General features: G+C 38.9%; 1 protein-coding gene across 1 annotated transcript; it reads left to right on the top strand.

Annotated features, from left to right (window-relative positions):
- The first annotated feature begins 4,301 nt into the window (after positions 1–4,301).
- On the top strand, positions 4,302–22,022 carry LOC134797337 (uncharacterized). Its single transcript, XM_063769558.1, has 13 exons — positions 4,302–5,828; positions 6,189–6,322; positions 7,499–7,659; positions 8,310–8,435; positions 8,994–9,090; positions 9,877–10,023; positions 11,180–11,453; positions 14,119–14,310; positions 15,892–16,087; positions 17,169–17,291; positions 19,476–19,581; positions 19,926–20,072; positions 21,042–22,022. The coding sequence occupies exons 1-13, from the start codon at positions 4,565–4,567 to the stop codon at positions 21,867–21,869; spliced, it is 3,795 nt and encodes a 1,264-aa protein (XP_063625628.1). The 5' UTR covers positions 4,302–4,564; the 3' UTR covers positions 21,870–22,022.
- The last annotated feature ends 289 nt before the right edge of the window (positions 22,023–22,311 follow it).

Genomic DNA, 22,311 nt, shown 5'->3' with positions numbered 1-22,311 from the left:
AGATAGATATATTATTAAATTATTATTTTCAGTAAACGCCTTCGCACCGCGATATCAACCCCCCTTGAAACCGGGTTACTATTGGCTTTGACGTGACTTTCGTTCGAAAACTTTACAAACTCGAAGTGAACTATAAGTAAGTTATAGCAAAAAGAATAGATAGTTATATATGTCTTTGGTTATAGTTAATCTCGGAGTAATTAACAATGGAGCCGCCATTAACAGGCGTTCCCCTCCGTCGAAAATAGGCGGCCAATGGTCAAACACATGTCAACCATATGTATGGACTGACGTTTATCTGACATGACGTACCTATACATTTGATGTGCCCCTCCCCGCAAAAAGCGGCAGACTATTTTGTACCGAAAATTTTAGACATGGCGTCTCCGTTGGTTATATCCTCTAAGTAGTTAATGGTTTGAATCTGGTTTGAATTTAGGACATTTATATTGAACGATGAACGACATTTATAGTGTATTCGATTTTACTATATAGTCGTACTATATAGTGTATTCGATTTAACAGCAATAAAATTATCAGAGCAATACACCTGGCAAGTAGTAGAGTTAGACCAAGATAAGTCTGCAACGATTTTGGTAGCACACGCAGTGCAAGTGTTATTCTAAACGTCGAACTTCTATGAAATTATGACGTACCTATAACTCTAATGCTGTTTTTATCTGTAAGTAACAAGAGATCCTTCTTCTATCGATATCTAAATAATTGTGCTTACATGGTGCATACTGATCACTTCCTGCACTTATGCAAGTTTTTAATCTATGTTGTAGCCGTTGTAGGGTAAATCAATATTATTCACATTTTACCCTTCTCATGGTGAAATAAAAAAAGTAAATACGTTTAGATTAGGTACATTAAATAAAAAAAAATAATAGAGTTAGACCGTAAAAAGTCTGCAGCGATTTTGATAGCCCACGCAGTGCAAGTGTCATTTTAAACGTCAAACTTCTATGAAATTATGACGTATACATAACACTTACACTGCGTGGGCTATCAAATCCGCTGCAGACTTTTATTGGTGCGACTAATAGTACACTTTTAATGCCACTTTTTTTTTATGAACCACAAACACTACAAAATAACACACTTTTTTCGATATCAGGATGAAAATGCGGAGACAATATGTTTCTTATGAAAATAAAAAATTATAAATTTAGTGTCGAGAAATGAAGGTAACGTCATTCCCTGGTTACCCGCTAACCAGCGACGGTCCCCTCCGCCGTCGCCCGTCTTACACGTTTGTCTTTTTAATTGAGGCTGCCCCGGTAACTTGTTAGATTTATAGCACACACCCATAACTTGCCCATTAGATAATTGGCTAAATCTGAAATTAGCGTCTCTGACAAGTTTTACGAAAGTTGGTTGGTATAAAATCATTAGAAGTTACGTGCCTTTACCGTGAAGATGGGATGAAAGTAGGTATAGTACATTACTATAGAGGCTGGGAAGTAAGGGGTTGCCGGCCGAATGCATATAGACGGCCGAACGTAGTGAGGCCGGATAGTTATGAGGCCGACAACCCCTTTTCACGCCGAGGTATGTATAGTGCTTTTCTTAAACATGCAATGAAATAATGTGTGGGGTTCATAAGGGGAACGAAAATTTTATTATTTTTGCGCTACGACGCACGGTTTAAGAGCATTATATTAAAGTATTTTTATTTTATTTTAGTTTTTTTTTAATATTAATTAGGGGTTTCTTACAGAGGAACGAACATTTTATTATTTTTGCGCTACGACGCATGGTTTAGGAGATACAGTCCTATAAAAAAAAAATCTTTTTTTTTTCTTTTCTTGTGTTTTTTTAAATGTTATTAAGGGGTTTCCTAAAGGGGAACGAAAATTTGATTATTTTTGCGCTACGACGTACGGTTTAGGAGATACAGCATTATAAAGTTTTTTTTGTTATCATTTTTTTTCTTTTTTGTGGTTTTTTTTAAAGCGGTGCGATAGTGTGTTATCACTTTAATGGCTGAATGCCACGATGGTGTGTCACACATATCTGTGAAATGGAAATTAAAAAAAAAATTACTTCCCGGCCTAGGCCTTAAATTTTGTATGAAATTCCTTTACAGATCTCTGGAGTTGCTCCGCCCTAAGCGTGATACTTCGAAGCCTGATATAACGCCCGGAGTGACGACATTTCATTGCATGTTTGAGAAAAGTACATTACCCATCGTACAAGTATGCTATGTATATAATTAAGTGCATAGGTAATAATAAGTTTATGGTTCGACTATTTAAACCTAAAGTTTACAATAACGAACTCCAAAGAATCTAGCGTTTTTATAACGGATAAACTATATTTAATTACACAAACGGGTCTACCGCGATATAATTTTATTGTTTTTACCTTTAATTCCGACGTTTCAGCTGAGTTGCACCAGCTGTGGTCACGGAAAGACCAGTCTTGTGTAATTAAATATGTGTACAAAACGCGAGAGTTTAAAGTGGTATATTGCAAACGGATAAACTAGTTTCACATTATTTGTTTTGAAGATAATGGACACTGTTCGACGACTCCTGCAAGGTATAGTATCTATACTGAATCGAAGCATCATAAAACAAAATTTACGCTAAGAATGCACAACTCACAAATCGAAAAAACACCTTGTGTCGTTCCTGCTTCCTAGTAATAAAGCCTAAATTTCCTTGATTTAGCTGTAAAAGGTTATTAGTTGCTGATGCGTGGGGTCAGGGGTGGCAAACCCCTGCTTTGTTTTTCATTAGGCGCTTATAGCTTGTCGCGTTGCATAGTCGAGAGCCTAACTGCCAACTTAATAGCATTCTTGGCGTTAACACAAAACCGTCATTTAAAAGGAAGACTCGTATATCTACATTATTTTATGCGGTTAGAGCTTCAATCAGATAATGAGAACATTTAATTTTATTGGTAAAGACTAAAACCTTGCGTAAGGAATAAAACACGATTGCACATTTATAATAATTATAAAATATAATAGTCTCGTTCTTGGTTTACTAGACTCTGACAACGCTAATTTACACAAAATTTGGCAGTAAAAATGCATATCTTACCCCAATAAGCTCCATACTTGACGTACAAGCAGCACTTGGCATGAAAACTTAACATAGTCCGACTTTAGTTTCATCATCATCATCATCATCTCAGCCATAAGACGTCCACTGCTGAACATAGGCCTCCCCCATGGACCTCCACAAATACCGGTTGGGTTCGAAAAGTGCTCGAGTGGAGACCACGGACTAGCAAGCGCAGCGTAGGACGTCCACCCACAAGATGGACAGACGATCTTGACTTTAGTTTACTACTCATTATACATATAGTCTGTTCGAAAAGAGAAGAGTCGTGGAATGTATTGGGCCCCATACATTCCACGACTCTTCTCTTTCCGCACAGACACTACTACTAGTAATTCCACCTTCAGTCATAGCAAAATGCTGTGCTGGCGCTGCAGAGTTAGTTTGGTCCGACACTAGAGTCGACTTCAAGAAACAATGCATGCCAAGAAATAGTGCAATTAGACGGAGAGCTAGCTACGTAAATATGTTTGCAATTTATAGACGAGCAACGAATTCCCTCTAGTTAGTGTGCCATACTAAGCCTAAGCCTAAGAACTTATGTAAAAAGTAATGAAATAAACGCATTTGTATTGTTTTGTATTGTAGTGTATACTATCATTATTAATTAATTCGGGCACCTGGCAACTGTTCAGCGATGGGTGTGAGAGGTGTCAAATAAATTGAAGGTGTACAATTTTATAGAGCTCTGAGTTTGGTGTGATATAATAGCTATAAATTATGTATTTAATTCGAATATAACATGGCCAGGCGTTTTAATTGGGGGATAAGTAGTGCCAGGTGACGTCCAAGATGCGCGAATAAGTGCGAAGTCATCTCATTTACTGGGTCAAATTTTATTAGTATAAGGTCCCGTTTTCGGTCCCCTCTATAAATTGCACACCTTGAATTTTTTTTTACAAGTCCTTTATTGCCCAACCACTCTCACACCCACCGCTGAACAGCTGCCAGGCGCCCGGATTAATTAATAATGATAGTATGGCACACTAACTAAAGGAGTTTCGTTGCTCTATATATTGCAAACCTATTTCCGTAGCTAGCTCTTAGACCATATTCAAGTAGCTAATATTATATTATATTATGGACATGGAGTAAGCATGGACTTTATCTTAGTAATAGTAGTAATAGGTATATGCCGCCTTTATACACCACGTCACGTTTCGTCGAAATTATTTGACAGTAATATTATGTCAATATCATTTTCTCTTGTTTACATATTATTATACTAAAATTACTTCGTTATTATTAATAAGACGCATAATATTATTAAAAATCCGCCATGGATAATACCAACCGCCTTCCTTTCGGAACAACATGAAGCCATACATTTATAAAATAACTTAACACCAAGCATTTTTGCCTAGTGTTTTGTGTTAAGTTATATACTCCTGGAAATACTAACATGAAATAGTGAACCATAAGTAATCAATACCAAATAATAATCCTCATCCATCCATTACAACATATGAGAAAAACGATAAAAATACAAAATGGAGAAACAAGGTAAATACGTAAAAGAGGACGAAAGCACAATTTCACTATTCAGAAGGAACAATAAGAAAAAGACTCCCCAGGCTTGTAATGCCTTGACCAACCCCCATGCACCATACCGAAACTATAAGCTACATCTGGATACCCAATCTAAGGTATACAACTCTATTATTGATCAATATAATTGCCCAATCAACTATTCGCCACATTCTTACTACAATTATGAAGAAAACTTGGTAGAAAAGAAGCCTAAAGTACAATCTCGATATATGGACTTTTACTATAAAGATCTACAGGAAAGAGAACAATCGGCACCTTGCGAGTGTTGCTCGCATTTATCTCATTCAATTATGATGGCACAAAACTGGTCATTATGCGAATCAACTCCAATGCCATTATCCTACTGTGAAGATCAAAGTCCTATTCAGCAGACGATTATGAAGCGCAAGCGAAACGATACGAAGTCACGGTATATGGATTTTCTTAAGACGAAAAACGAACCGATGGAAGACGTTAGAACCAAAATCCAGTCACCACAACAGTCATATTTTGAAAGCTTTAATACTATTGCTGTATACAAAAGTAAGAAGGACAAGTATAATTCCAGTAAAGAAATCGATAATGCTTGTTACGTCATCAACCCACGTCCACCAACTCAGTACTACGACGATCCAGACAGGCGATCAAGATTATTCAAATACATTATGGATGAAGACTATCCGATGAAACAGTTGCTAACACATATTGAAGAAGAAGAAGATCTCCAAGAACACTCTTCCATGAAACCTCGTAACATGGAGTTTAACCATCAAAGTCGACATGAGAAGAAAGAATTTGCTAAAAGTGTTTCGCCGTCACATTCTTGTGGTGAAGGAGAGTTTAAAAAACCTTCCGTGAAACCTCGTCACACGGATTTTAACCATCAATGTCAAGATGAAGAAAACGAATTAACTATGTGTGTTTCGCCAACAAATTCTTGTGTCGATATAGATTTGGAAGAAAAACCATGGAAGAACATACGTACAAAATCACGTTACATGGATTTTTACAACAAAAATCGAAATCAAAGAAAAGATTCGGCTGCTGGCGAATATAGTTTGGATGCACCTGATTTGAATCCAACACATTGTCCACACGAAGCTACCGAAACAGTTTTAAGTGATCAGTGTCCTGCTAGCAAGACGAATGACACTAAAACAATCGTAATCAAATCACGGTATGTGGACTGGGAAAAAGACCGGCCGTCTGATGTATTTAAAAATGGTAAGATAATGAAGATATTTTTACATATCGTCATGATCTTTATATATAAGTATTATATAAAAAAATATAACGAAGTATAATAGCAATTTTTTGGTCAACTCTCATTAACTCAACAGCATCTAAAACTAAAAATAACCCCAATATCGTAGTTAGACTAGAAGCACTTTCTACTGTTGCGATAGTAAACAAGCTGCCTTGGTAAGTTTTGCAGTAAGTACCATAAGTGTCGCCAAAGTATGAAGTAATACTAGTTCAGTTTAGTATATATTACAGTTATTCAAAATTACCCCGTTCAAATGCACCAAATTTCACGAGTTATGGTGTTATTTTTAAACCGTTCCTTTCTACACCCTATAACAGCATCTCAACTAGACTGGAATGATTATCATCGATTGAACACCATACACAATTTTTTGGATGATATGCAGAACAACTATCCTTCTATTTGCACTACCGGTGTCATCGGATCGTCAATAGAAAACCGGGATCTTACGGTTCGTTTACCCTTCTCACTGCATCAATGCATACATTAAAGTAAATTATTACTTTTCATTACTAGAGATAATCAACAGATACCAACAAAAATTTCATAGTACATATTATCCATCTTATCCAGGAGCAAAATACGTTCCAAAATAATATCGCCTGTCGCTGCCGAATTCTTATGCCCTGTGTAATTTGTTATTCACATATTTTAACCTTTACCTACTACAGATAGGGCTTCTCATACGTACCTACCTATAAATGTATTTGCAGGTTGCGTCACAATGTTTTACCTCTACTGACAAGCGATTTGGAGCTGTAGGAAAGTACCTAGTTGAATAGAAATATATATTTCAAAATTACCAATTTACTTGTTTAAAACGGGGAAATTATTAAGAGCCCATCAACGTGCACACTAGCGTCACTGCTAAATAATCGTGATTATTTAAATTTAAAGACAGGTATTTAAAAAAGGGGGCCGCTACGTACTGTCAAAGACATATGTAACTTCGTATAAGATGAATAAAGTCTAAGGAAAAAACGTGCATCGGAAATCAAGAAAAAGTCATTCTCGGATAGATGGCGCACATACCTTTGGCCTATGCTCAGCTAGATGGCGTGACAACACCGTTTCATATTTAACAATTTTAACACATGGATATCAGTGAATGAACATGGGTCAAAATGATATAAAAATAATAAAATCATTTATCCATATAAATAATTTTTTTGATAATTTTATACGTTTTCATTTTGAGTTTTAGTCGTGTGTCGGTAGATGGCAGTAAATTTACTGTGACTACAAAATTGACTATGACAGGACCCCTCTATACTATATATTCTCTTTGGTACTGTATTGTGTATTTAGTACCTTTTGAATACATCAAACTAGTTTTTATGTTGCTGGATTCGTCGATCTATGAACTCAAAACAAAAACGGCCGTTTTAACTTTGGACGCACAGATTGGCGAATCCAGCAACATAAAAACTAGTTTGATGTATACAAAAGGTACTCAAATACACAATACAGTACGTAGCGGCCCCCTTTTTTAAATACCTGTCGTTAAATTTAAACAATCACGACTATTGGTGGCGCAGGTGACTAGCAGTGGCGCTAGTGTGCACGTTGATGGACTCCCTTACACAATGAACAAACACATCAGTTTTTAACAAAGTAGTGGTTCCAGGTTCTGAAAGTGTCCAACAGTAACGTTGGGAACGCCCGCGTGTGGATCGATGCCGGCATACATGCGCGAGAGTGGATCGCGCCCGCCGTCAACACGTACATTATCAACTACATCGTCAAAAACTTCGATGAGCTGCCTGACTCCATAACCAATAAGGATTGGCAAGTGTCTTGAACGTTCTGTGCTTACAAAGTTGAACTCCCTCTTAAAAAACGGTTGGGGTTATAATACCTAAGATATGGAGACATGTTAATCCGATGCGGAATACCTATGAACTAGTACTTCACATGCACCCTTAAATGCCCTCAAAATTATACGCAGGTTTCTTCTCGATGTTTTCTTCATCTAAGAGCAAATAGTAAATATTAAATGGCAATTTGTAGCTCCGAGGAACTCATTGGTACAGTCACCTGCAATTATATGTTACTCTTCGAAGGCCGCAAAAATATGTGATACGCTCTTATGGCTCTACAAATAAGATTGTGTCAGATATTTTTGCGGCCTTCGAAGAGTAGCATATTATTGCAAGTGACTGTACGACCTGGGATTATTGAAAGACAAATGTTTGGAAGCCTCACCACTCGGCTGTCAATGCTTTCCTATTGGAGAGAAACACGCAATCTGATTATTTTCCAAATACCTGTGTAAAATATCGCCGCTATACTTACTCAACCTCATATCTGCAACAATCATTTGATGGAAATGTCGCTTTTCTTTCATTCGGAATACGGGTGTTTTTGTCATCAAATGAGTGTTGCAGATACGAGGTTGAGTAAGTATAGCGACGATATGTCCCTTTGACTTGTCTTAGGTATTTCCTCCCGGTAATGAATCCAGACGGCTACGAATTTTCTCACACTAACTCACGTATGTGGCGCAAAAACAAAGCATGGCACGGAAGGGAATGCTTGGGCGTTGATCTTAACAGGAATTTTAGGTATACAATCATCTGAGTTATTTTACTTGTAATAATTTAAACTGGAATACTATAAAACCCTCATGTTCTACGTTAGTACATTGTTGCCGAAAGATGGAAAGAAAAGTAGTTTCTGACGAGGTACCTAGATGTCAGGACGAAGCTTGCCGAGGCCTAACAAAAGATCGAAATCAGAAAATTCTTAATTCCACCGATGTATACATAGTGCTTTACTTAATCATGTCAGGAAATACAATAAACATGTAATATATTTAGTGGATGTTGCATACGTTACATCGTCCGGGACGTCAGGTGACAATCAAAACTCGCATTACTAAACAATAATTAAATAAAAATCAACCTTAGCGCAGTACTAATATGGTTCACCATTAATGAATTTTGCTTGACACCTGACGATATACACGTTCCTTTCACGATGTTGCACGCACTAGATATTTTTTATGGTATGCCTACGAAATCATTTGAACTGGAGGGAAAGCATTTTCATTATTATTTCGGTTTAGAGCGGTTTAGTTTTAAGTCAACATTTATAGTAATTACGTATTTAATATTTTTTAGCTTCGGTTGGGGCTGTAAAGGCTCATCAAACGATCCAAAGAGTCCGTTTTACCATGGTCCTCACCCATTTTCTGAACCGGAATCTAGAGCTGTAAGAGTAAGTTTTCAGAATTTGACCACAAGAGTACCTATCCTATATTATTATAGTTTACCATTTAGTTTCACACGAGATAATAGCCTACAGAATAATACTACAATTCATGTTTTTACGGTAGTAGTATCTATAACTAACCTATGGAATTATTTTCTAGTAGGTATGTACTATATAGGTATATGGTGACTTCATGACTTGACAATACGTCCACAGTTGACTAGGTACTAGTATAATAGTGAGAAAAAATAAGAGAAAAAGTAGCACTTTACATCTGTACTTACCTATATATTTCCCACTCGACCACGTGGTCGAGTTTACGGAATGATAAATACCAGGCGGCCTAGCCCAGGTGACAATCGAAGCGCAAGCGATTGTCACCTTGGCTAGGCCGCCAGGTTACTCCATCATTCCATGGATCCATGGCAGAGAGCGCTGAAACGAATACTTAGTATCCTAGTAGTTTTCGTAGCAACAGAAACAGATTATAATGGTAAAGTGGACACAATTAAGCGTCAGATACCGGTTCGTGTCGGCGCCGGACGGCGCGGAGATTATACGATAAACAGGATTTGCCCGCCGATGCTGCACCTGTTTTATATTACGCATTAAATAATTAAATGTTGCAATTCCTCGCTTATTTGCGTAGCGATATATTCAAACAGAACGCGTACTGATGCAATATTATATGCCAGTCATTTACAAAATGTCAAATCACATAATCTATCTGCTTCTCTCTTTTTGAAATGTCGTCTTCCTTATGTATGTGTTTAAATCATTTATCTGTTCCAGGATATGTTGCAATCGTCCGGGATTAAATTCAAAGTATACATAACATTGCACAGCTTCGGAGAAGTTATCTTATTTCCATTTGCTTATCGAGATGAGCTCTGCCCGGACTACGTCCGTCTATTAGAAGGGGCCACTGTTATGTCTAAGGTATCCAAGTGATGATATTCAAAATAATCATGCCCAGTCTTATATATGTATTAAGTAACGAGTTAGTGGCGTCTATAGTACCTAAGTGACATTTGAAACTCCGTAAGCGCGATGTAGATTCCTAACTATGTAATTGTGTTCTAGGTAGCTAACGCCATCTGTCAGAACATTGTAGCATGACGTCGACAGTGACAGAGGAGACGCCATAAGTTGATACTCCTCGAGAAGCGCCGGCAATATAGAGGCCGATTCAAACTTACATTGTAACATTAATATTATATATAAATTATTTCCGCCGCCCGTGCGTCAAGCTCGCGTTAATACATGTACGGACAAGTACGAGTGAAATACACGAGCGACTTGTGTCGGCTGTACCTGTCGTCGAGAGCCTCTCGCCTCTCGGCACCGCTCCGATCCAATCGGAGAAGGGCGAGTAACGGCGAGGCGAGAAGAGCAGCATGTACACACTCGTTCTCGGCCTGTCTTGGGGTTCTCTCGACGAGTGTGTACAGCACGTATTACATCATCCTGATGTCACAAATGTAGGTAAGTTTGAATTGGCCTCGTAGTCTATACTCCGTCACTATCAATTATCATGCAGTTATTTTTATATTCACATGCTACAGTCGTCTCAATGAATCGTTAAACATACAGCTGCAAATTTCCATGGACTCATTATGAATTAATTCATTCATAAAGTGGCCACGCAATTTTGCCGTTTGGTATACAATAGTACATTACGGTATACGTGCGAAAAGTAGGAAATTGAATAAGAATTACCTTTTCGTCCGTGTATTGTACAACGTTTTACATATGACCCATTAAATTTTCGACATACGCACGAATACTAGATTGGGTAATTCGCCAGTAACTGGCCACTGTTAGTAATTGGCCACCAAATGAATTCTATTCACCTATAAACAGAATTCATTTTAGTATAAGGTTTCAATAACTGGCCAGTCTTCAATAACTAGCCGCCTTATACTAAAATGAATTCTGTTTATAGGTGAATAAAATTCATTTTTGTTTACCGGCCAGTTACTGACGAATTACCCTACAGTCCATAGTGCTAGTTACCCCACTAGGGCGGTAAATTAGCACCATAATATATGTACTGTAAATGCTATTATATCATGCTGGATTCTCATGTTCACAGGCGATCTATGCGGCAAGTGGAAACATATACAAGGTAGGCATCTCTCGTGACGTGATGTACGGTGCCGCCGGCACCAGCTGCGACTGGAGCTACGGGGAGGCAAAGATCCCCTTCTGCTACCTTCTAGAGCTTAGAAGCAAGAAACACAAGTTTAGATTACCACAGATAGAAATAGAAGAGACAGGCAAAGAAATTCTGAGTGCCATTATGGCGTTGATGAAGTTTGTTGATAATTATGACTTGGATGGTAACTTTATTGAAGACCCGAAAATGTGAATACGAGTGATAAAGATAGTAAAGTGATTTTAGTCAGTATACACTCCCTATCTCTACTTAATATTATAAATGCGAAAGAAACTCTGTCTGTCTGTTGTCTATAGACGCTGAGCAGATACAGATGGAATTTTGTATGCAGATAATTAGTGGTCTAAGGCCTTCCTACCTTACCTTACCTTATATCATCAAGATCCTCATCCACAAAGTCGCGGGCAGATATGTTATAAAATGTATCGGAAACTCTGTTAATATTTTGAACTAAAACAATAAAGATTTCAGTAGTAACTTATTTTATTCTGAATACCTTAGCCGAGATCTTGCAATAAACTACATTTTCAATTCGAGACATCATCATCAAATTCCTGGCGCTGGGTCGGCTTTTTTGTCACGGCTTATGGAAGCCTGAAGTCCATTTGGCTAATCCAAAGAATTGGCGTAGGCACTCGTTTTTACGATAGCGACTGCCATCGGACCCTTCAACCCAGAGGGGAAACTAATCCTGATTGGGACTATAGTATTTTTATCGTATATTACTTTTGTTATTCATACTTTTACTTAATACACTTTTAAGTTGAAATCTCTACAGTCTTTTTCAAACGCGAAGGGTATCCAATCCTTGTTAAACATAACTTGCTTGAATCTCAATAGATCTCATTATAATAGACACAAATCAAAAATAAAATTACTATGTTATAAAAATAAAATTAAAGATAAATTTTAAAATCGTTGAGTTTCATTATGTACAACGTTACGGAACTCAATTACAATAGAGTTTGACTCTACTTATCGATCGAATCGATTAAGCTCGTGTAAAATCGTTTCAGTCGCCAATTGTGAAGGTATATTCACTTATATCAGCTTATATGAACAGTTATATCAGTTGTTATATAAATCATCACCAATAGAATCGATTATATGCCCTTTGCAAATTTAATCGAGAATGCTTTTTGACCTGCATCGAGCCTACCTTTCGAGTTTGAAAAAGACTATAGTTGGACTATAGCAACCAACCATTACTATACATACTTATTATACTCTTTGATAGCAACTTTTATGACAACATGTCAAAAGTTGTCACTATGAAAAAGTCACTAAAACAACAATCTTTATCAAAATCAATGTAATTGGAAAGAAAAAAACATTACGATTCCAATAGGCTCCAAATTTCAAGTGATCAAAACAGTAAACAATTGTAATAGTATCGTTTTATTAAGATATCAAAGTGGCGCCACCACAACCTCAAGTATGGACAGTGAAGTTCACTGACGACGGCCAAAAATGTTTCGTGAGGTCACTCGATAACTGCGGTGGTAGGTTCCCATTTCGTAACTAGGTACCTACTTTGAAAAAATCTCGTATCTCACACTGATGCTCAAAGTTGAAAGGCAACTCTGTAATACAATAACAATACAAATCGGCACTTTGAAAAAAACTCGTATCTTATTCTGTTAATCAAAAGAAAAATGTCGTATCTATGTATGGGATGCATACAGAGTCTGTATGCATCCCCCACTTTGATTACGCTAACTTTGCAAACTTGCCGGTGAAAATTAATTTCTCTATACATATCCCTATAAGCTACTTAGCGCCACTTGCACCATTTCACTAACCCGGGGTTAAATGGTTAAAGCGTTAACCCAGTGTCAAATTGTACTGGTAACCAAGGTTTAACCGGTTAACCCCGGAATAGTGCAAGTGGCGCTTAGTGTAGCACTTGGGAGGTAAACTTAGCGTGGTCCAAACTCTAGTAAATTTTCCTGACAAAAACGAGTGAGAAAATGAAACATCGACAAACCTGTGATCGATAAGCAAAGCAAGTCAAAATTAAATGGCTAATTTGTTAAAGAAGATATGATACTTGTCCTGTATTTCACGGTATGAGTAACTATTATATTCAATAACTTCGTACGGGTTGACAAATTTTACACCTAAACCTTCCTCAAGAATCACTCTATTGATAGGTGAAAACCGCATGAAAATCCTTTCAGTAGTTTTTGAGTTTATTGCGAACAAACAGACAGACGCGGCGGGGACTTTGTTTCTTATCGTGTAGGGATTCATTATATAAATTAGTTTTTTACTAACGAGTTGAGGTACTACATATCGATAACAGTTATGTCGATAACAGTTTATAATAATTTCGATTATGTAGTTACAGTAAAATAAGTAAATGATTAAGCGCATTTTTTCTTTTCATACTTTGTTAATGATAATGACTATAGTTAGGTAAATTTTTCTAATCATTAATTAGAGGAATAGGATTAACAGCTCCGGTAATCGCGTTAAATCCGTGTCCTATTTGTAGCAATATTTAACTATAGATAATCAATTAAATATTTAACTAGATAATCGATTAATGCTAATCAGCAGTCGGATATTATTATCTGTACATTTTATTAAGTGTTTAATAATTTTAGTTTTAAGGCATGTATTTTAAACACAATACCTGTATTGTTTTTTTTTTAATAAATATATGACTATGACTATGATAAAATAACCAGATAGGAATTTAGAAGCCTAAAAATGTTACTCCAGGGTAAGTATGTTATTGCGCTTGATTCGTGATATGAATTTTACTTTTTGACATAGAACTAAAAAGACTTTAAATCTAAAAAGATGCATATATATTAATTGTCTTCATCGCATAACGTTGATCTTTCTAGCGATAAACATATGGAAGGAAGAACGAAGCACGATGGATTTCTTCGTGGACAAGCCGCGGGTTGCCCAAGTGGCCTCCATGCTGCACGAGAGAGGCATACCATTCTCCGTTTCTATCAGAGACGTGGATGAGTTGAGGTGTTGTGAGCAGGGGTCCTCAATCACTGTCAACCTCAGCACGACTGAGCGGCCTGGTCACTCGAAGGATACACCGTGTAAGCATTTTTGAACACTATGTATTGTAAATTTAGGTGCGATAATTCCTATTATTCCAAGTGGTGGTGGTTTTTCACAAGAGGAGCATATCCTACTCTATCAGAGATATTGACACGATTAAATTACGGTAGCAGGGTTCCACTATCATTATCAACTTCAGTGCTACTGTGCAGCCTAATCAGTCAAGCAATCAGTCGTCGTGTAAGATTTGTAAACATTAACATAAACATTTGTAAATATTAAAACCGGTATCTAATGCAAACATACACGGTTCCTAGACTTTGAACATGCAAATTGCAGATTTACTTTGAATAGCATCAAAATACTGACGCCACGACAGATTTTTTTAGAACCAAACAATAATCAAACTGAAAGTTACGATCGCAATATGTTGCAGTAATCCCAACCTTAAAATATCTGACGTAAGATTTAAGTTTCATTGTGACATTAAGCGTTCGTCTGCAAAAATCCCATTTAAAAAGGGCCACTCAGGTACTAAATAGAGTAGGAACAATAGATAACAACTAACGCTAATTAGCTATGTGTCAGAGAACAGCTATTTAAACAAAGCGAGTCAATATTGTCTACTCATATCTTCTACATCTCTACCAGAGTGAAGTCATTCTATTTATTTTACTTAGTTGCATAAGTCAAGTTGCAGATTCTTCAGAAAACTCAATCTACTACGAGTTTCTGCCAGTGGTTCAGTGTTGCTTACCTGTGAAAATGGAACTTGCAGGCGGATGTATGAACTGGAAAAGCTACCACGGCCTGCGCACAATTTACAACTTTATGGACAAACTCGCTGAAACATACCCATACTTGTGCCATACCTGTGTCATCGGGAGGACTTGCGAAGGAAGAGATATCAAGGTACCTAGTTAAACGACTTTAATATTATTTTATAGGCACGAATTTGAATCAAAACTCAAAACAAAGTTTATTAACTCACGATTATAGACGCTATCGCGAATTTATTTTATCACCTTTATTTACCGACGTTTCGACACAGGTTTAAAGGTAATAAAATAAATTCCCGATAGACCCGTCTATTGGTAATAAATTATAATAAATTAGGTATTTTAAAAGACAATGAGATTACAAGTCTGCCAGAAATATTATTTACATTCATATAGAAATGGTACAATAATTATTTTAACTATTTAAGCAATATTAATTTTAAAATAATTAAAACCGTCTAGTGTTAATTCCATACACGACCGTATATCAAAACCGGATTATGCACTATGGTCAAGCATTGAAATAAACGGTCGTACCATCGCCCACACTGTTAACTATACATCGGTGGACCTTATGCCTTTTGTAATAACTTAATAAGGTTCACCGATGTGCAGTTAGGAGTGTTGCTGTTTGAATACCGAATGTCACATACTGACTCAGCAAAAATGCTTACCATTTCAATTTCAGCTCCTGACGATATCAAATGGTTGCCCAAGCAATAAAGGCGTCTGGTTGGATGGAGGTATCCACGCTCGCGAGTGGGTCAGCATCGCCGTGACCACATACATAGCTAACGAAATCGTCCAAAACTTCAACAGGATGCCCGAGAGCGTCACCAACAAGGACTGGTAGGTTCCTACTAGCAATATATACTTTAGAACACAATAAAGGCGTCTGGTTGGATGGAGGTATCCACGCGCGCGAGTGGGTCAGCATCGCCGTGACCACATACATAGCTAACGAAATCGTCCAAAACTTCAACAGGATGCCCGAGAGCGTCACCAACAAGGACTGGTAGGTTCCTACTAGCAATATATACTTTAGAACACAATAAAGGCGTCTGGTTGGATGGAGGTATCCACGCGCGCGAGTGGGTCAGCGTCGCCGTTACCACATACATTACATAGCTAATGAAATCGTCCAGAAGTTCAACAAGATGCCCGAGAGCGTGATCAACAAGGACTAGTAGGTTCCTACTAGCAATATATACTTTAGAACACAATAAAGGCGTCTGGTTGGATGGAGGTATCCACGCGCGCGAGTGGGTCAGCATCGCCGTGACCACATACATAGCTAATGAAATCGTCCAGAAGTTCAACAAGATACCCGAGAGCGTGACCAACAAGGACTGGTAGGTTCCTACTAGCAATATATACTTTAGAACACAATAAAGGCGTCTGGTTGGATGGAGGTATCCACGCGCGCGAGTGGGTCAGCATCGCCGTGACCACATACATAGCTAATGAAATCGTCCAGAAGTTCAACAAGATGCCCGAGAGCGTGACCAACAAGGACTAGTAGGTTCCTACTAGCGATATATACTTTAGAACACAATAAAGGCGTCTGGTTAGATGGAGACAAAGACATCTACGCCTCCGAGTGTGTGCGCCGGTGTAGCCAAATGTAGCCAACAGGGACTAGTTGCCTTGCTTTGGGTTATTTACACTGTTATACTACAAAGTCACGACCCTGGTCCTAGGCAAATTACTAATAAATGCTGTAACTGACATTCACTAGACTTATATCGACCGGGATATGGACCGTGATTACCTTTTGTATTGTTTTCGAGCTCCCGATATATCGACGCAGTTACATGCATCTTGTTCACGGGTAACTGAAGATATAAGATCGATATAAGTCTAGTGAAACTAACCGTGAATCATTCTAAACTGTAACTGACGTTCATTCAAACAACCGTTACGGTTAGTTAGTTAGAAGGTACAGTCGAGTCGCCATCTGATATAATTATATAGTCTAGGTGCAGAGTGCGTGATCAGATATATTTGATCACCACGGCCGCTCCGATATATCTGTTGGCGACTGCACAATAGAAATTAATAAAAAAAGTGTTAGCAAGGCGTGTGCCTGTTTTCAGGTATATACTTGCAGTGGTGAACCCTGACGGCTACGTGTACACTCACACCACGGATCGAATGTGGCGTAAAAATAGAGCGCAATACGGACAGTGCGCGGGAGTAGATCTCAATAGGAACTTCAGGTATGTTTCTAGTTTGTACCTCTTTCATCTTCCATAATTTTGTAAGGCAAGTAACTCGGTTGCACTTAGTTTGTGGTTGAATCCTGGTTATACATTTTTTTTATTGTACAATTGACCTTGACGCATATCTTAACGGCTAGCCGGAGATTGCTCAAAACCGAGACAGATGGAGATCGAGGGGGGAGGCCTTTGCCCAACAGGGGGACACCATATTGGCTAGTAATAATAATAAATAATAATGTCTCTCGACGATCATTGTTCCGATAGTCGTGTCAGCGAACGGTCTCATAGCGCCGTGTCCAAAATTACCGCCTTCTGCATCTGACTCTTGATCCAACCAACCAGCGAGAGTCTCTCTAGGCGTTGGTTGAGACTCTTCGCTATGAGACCGTTCCCTGACACGACTATCGGAACAATGATAGTCCGAGAGAGATTATTGTTCCGATAGTCGTGTCAGCGAACGCCTAGAGAGACTCTCGCTAGGTGGTTGGATCAAGAGTCAGATGCAGAAGGCGGTAATTTTGGACACGGCACGTATAGTACTCCGGTTCCTCACTGTGCGGCCCTGACCACCGCTCATCTTTGGCCTTGCCCCGCTGCTGGCGGCACCCTTAAGGCTAGGTTTTTTATATGTTTATACAGGGTGGTCCAAACCTTACCGTCCAAAAAATTTTTTTAGATTCCTCACGTCTGTCGTGAGCTATGGGAAACCCGGAAATTTATAACAAAAGTTAAAAGTTTAAAAAAATCATAACTCGAAAACTACGAAAAATCGGCTAACATACATGGGGTATATTCTGATAGCCCACGACGTGAGGAATCTAAAAAACATTTTTGGACGTCATGGTTTGGACCAGCCAGCTGTATGTATTTTGTATTATTTTTGTACAACTTATTATATTTTACTTTTATATCCATATTTATTTATCTCTTTATTTATTTTTCGTCTTAAGTTAGGTTTGTTATAATATGAATATAAAAGTAAAATATAAAAACACTTACAAAACAATAAAAAATACATATAAACACATTATAAAAAACCTAACCTAGGGTGCCGCCGGCAGCGGGGCTTGGCCCAAGCTGCCGGTGGTCAGGGTCGCAGAGTGAGGAACCGACGTACTATACGCGCCGTGTCCAAAATTACCGCCTTCTGCATCTGACCCTTGATCCAACCACCCAGCGAGAGTCTCTCTAGGTGTTGGTCGAGACTCTTTGCTATGAGACCGTTCGCTAACACGACTATCGGAACAATGATCGTCGAGTCAACATCCCACATGGCGGTAATCTCATGAGCTAAGTCTAGGTACTTGCTGGACTTGTCCTTCTCGGCCTTCACGAGATTCTCGTCATGGGGGATGGTGACGTCGGCGAGCACGGCCCGGCGCTGCGATCGGTCTATCAGCACGATGTCAGGCTTATTGGCAACAATAGTCCTGTCAGTGATGATAGACCGATCCCAATAGAGCGTGGCACGACCATTTTCGAGAACTGGCGCAGGTGAGTACTTGTAGTACGGCACTTCACGGTCCACAAGGCCGTATAGAAGAGCAAGCTGCTGGTGAATAATTCTGGCTACGAGATTATGTCTGTGCAAGTACTCGCCGTTAGCAAGATGAGAACAACCGGAGATAATATGCCTGAGTGACTCTCCGGGACGGCGGCATGCCCGACAAATGTCGACCGTACCGTCCTTCAGGATATATCTCCGGTAGTTATTCGTCATGATAACTTCGTCCACAATTGCACAGGCAAAACCCTCGGTTTCTCCGAAGAGGTCCCCGAATCGTAGCCAGTTCACCGACGCAGGTAGATTTACATCGGGCCCCATGAGGGCCTTGTAGAACCGCCCGTGTAGCTGCTTATCCTTCCATACCGCCTTGCGGTCCTCGGTGCTTAGTACTACAGGTTTGCGCCAGTTCTCGTTCGCCAAGGAGAGCGGCGTGAGGCCCCTGTCAGCTGCCACCACATCACGATGCATCCCACACTCGTTGTTGAGGAAATAATTCCATATCCATATTATTATTATTATGAAAAGCTAGCCTAAGATAAATAAAGAGAAAAAATAAATACTTAATAAAATATCTAATAGTCAAAATTCATTTGAACGTTTCCATTTCTATGAGTAGTTTTCTGGAGTAGATATCGTTATTTAAGAGGGATCATAAAATTTCTTTGTTTCAATAGTATCGGCTGGGGACAGGCAGGGGAAGACGGTTCGTCTGAAGACCCTGGCAGCATTTTCTACCGTGGACCAAAGCCTTTCTCGGAGCCAGAGACCGCTGCAATAAAGGTGATTGATTGAGAAAAAAAATCTTATTTTAATGATACCTACCTATTAGATTGCAACTAAATGTTGTCATTATACTAATCATCGTCATTAGTAATTGCCAAAAGCTAATCTAAAGTCCATCTAAGATAACTCTATAACTACTTGGCAACGACAATGTCAAGGTTATGGGGAATTTGACAGTTAGGGGGGTATTCCTACTCTCTGTACCTTGCCAAATCAGCCGGGCTAGCACACGATTGCCGCGACAGTATCTCGCCACGAGATAAGTGTCGCGCCAATCATGTGCTAGGCCTACAGTGCACAGTTAGCTTGGACGGACTCTATGAACGTTTCACAATTTTCAGAAGGTGATTCACGAGTGTAAAGCAGACTTCAAGGCGTTCCTTTCGCTCCACAGCTACGGTGAAGTTATTCTTTTTCCTTGGGGCTACACTAGCGATCCCTGTCCGTCATACGTGGAACTACTTGAGGGAGGCACTGTTATGGCTCGGGTATGCATGAAGAAATCATTAATTTTTATCCTTTTCCTATCTTCACAAAGTCGTAGGTAAGTAGTTGCAAGATTTGCCATTTAAAGTTCAACCCAACCTCTTAGAAGAATCTTCGCTAACATTACAAGTAGTGGTATTTTATCGCCTTCCTCAATTTTTAGAGCACCGTACAAAACTTTGTTCACGGTGCTCTTATGGGATCACTTCGGTCTTACAAATCGGATAAATACGTTTTTCTCAAAGACCGTTTGATGTAGGTGTACCTACCTAAAATTTGGAATAGTTATGGCAAGTACCATCACTAACACTTTGAATAAGTCAAAACTGCTTATTTCTGATTTTAGGGGGAAATTTAGGGGGTTGAGACGTATTAGGCTGAATTTTATTTAATTCACATATTATAGTCCAGTATATACTACGATAATATAGTTAGTCTGTCCATAGTAAAAATATATGGCGAACGTCATATTAGAAATCGGACAGGCTATATTCCTCAGACTGCCATTTACTTTATTTATTTATTATTTGCGGTGGTAGCCGAGTGGATATGACGTCCGACTTTCAATCCGGAGGTCGCGGGTTCAAATCCTGGCTCGTACCAATGAGTTTTTCGGAACTTATGTACGAAATATCATTTGATATTTACCACTAGCTTTTCGGTGAAGGAAAACATCGTGAGGAAACCTGCATACATCTGCGAAGAAATTCAAAGGTGTATGTGAAGTCTCCAATCCGCATTGGGCTAGCGTGGGGACTATAGCCCAAGCCCTCTCGCGCATGAGAGGAGGCCTGTGCCCAGCAGTGGGACGTATATAGGCTGAAATGATGATGATGATGATTTATTATTTACCAGTTAAAGAGAAGTATATTGATATTGACCTATAATGATAATAGACGCAGGCACATACCTATTTGTACAGTAACCGTGAAGCTCCGAATGATTCTAATTTAAAATAAACCTATCCTCAGGCAATACACGCTGTGAACGGGCGCACATACAAGGTTGGAAGCACTAAGGACATCATGTACTACTCAGCGGGAACCAGCGTAGATTGGAGCTATGGCTGCGCTAAGATCCCCTACTCATACATGATCGAACTACCAAGCAAGCAACACCGGTTTCTCTTACCCAAAGATCGGATCATCCCCACAGCAAAAGAAGTCTTTTGTGGAGTGATAGAGTTAATGCAATTCATCGACAGGAAATGTAAAGGAATGGCGCAGTCAGCTACCTCTTGTAGGGCTAATACCTCTGGTCCGCCTAAACCCTCTTGTTTTAAGCCTACCTCTAGTTCGACTAAACTCTCTTGTATTAAGCCTATCTCTTGTTCGCCTAAACCCTCTTTTAATGGGCTTACCTGTCGTTCGCCTAAACCCTCTTGTAAGAAGCCTATCTCTTGTTCGCCTACATCCTCTTTTACTGGGCTTACCTCTTCTTCGCCTAAACCCTCTTGTAAGAAGCCTATCTCTTGTTCGCCTACACCCTCTTTTACTGGGCTTACCTCTTCTTCGTCTAAACCCTCTTGTAAGAAGCCTATCTCTTGTTCGCCTACACCCTCTTTTACTGGGCTTACCTCTTCTTCGCCTAAACCCTCTTGTAAGAAGCCTATCTCTTGTTCGCCTACACCCTCTTTTACTGGGCTTACCTCTTGTTCGCCTATACCCTCTTGTATTAGGCATACTCTCTCTTGTACGCCTAATCCCTCTTGTATTATTAGGCCTACCTCTTGTTCGCCTAAACCGTCTTGTATTAGGCCTAATACATCTTGTAGGCCTAATAGCTCTTGTAATTTATAGCACTAATGTTGGTTTTCTTGAGTGCCGGACTATTTTTTGAGTCTGATTGTACGAATTGGCATAGTGAGATTTTTTCGTTTCTCAACCCAGTAAAATTACGTTAGAAACACTGTTCATTTCGCATATTTTTTTGATATGATATCTCTGTATGATTTAATAAATGGAAATAACATACTTATACAACATTTGCCTTTCATTTTTTTAACCGTTTCGCCGCCATTGACTTCATATAAAGTCAGTACATTTCGTGCCCCACACCCACACGACACGATATGTTTTACGTGTTGTCTGCGTCATCTGCGTGCAATTTTTGACATGACATTGATGACACTTTATTACTTAATTGACGTGCCGGCAAAAAAGTTAAACAGTGCGTATACATATGTACAGTTGTTATTGGACCACTTAGCATGACTTGCGTTATCGCGCGCGACTCCATAAT

The sequence above is a fragment of the Cydia splendana genome, chromosome 15 (genome assembly GCF_910591565.1).
Source record: "Cydia splendana chromosome 15, ilCydSple1.2, whole genome shotgun sequence".
Classification (NCBI taxonomy): Eukaryota; Metazoa; Arthropoda; class Insecta; order Lepidoptera; family Tortricidae; genus Cydia; species Cydia splendana.
The sequence above is the reverse complement of the archived record's forward strand: the minus strand, read 5'-3'. Positions and strand labels throughout refer to the sequence as shown.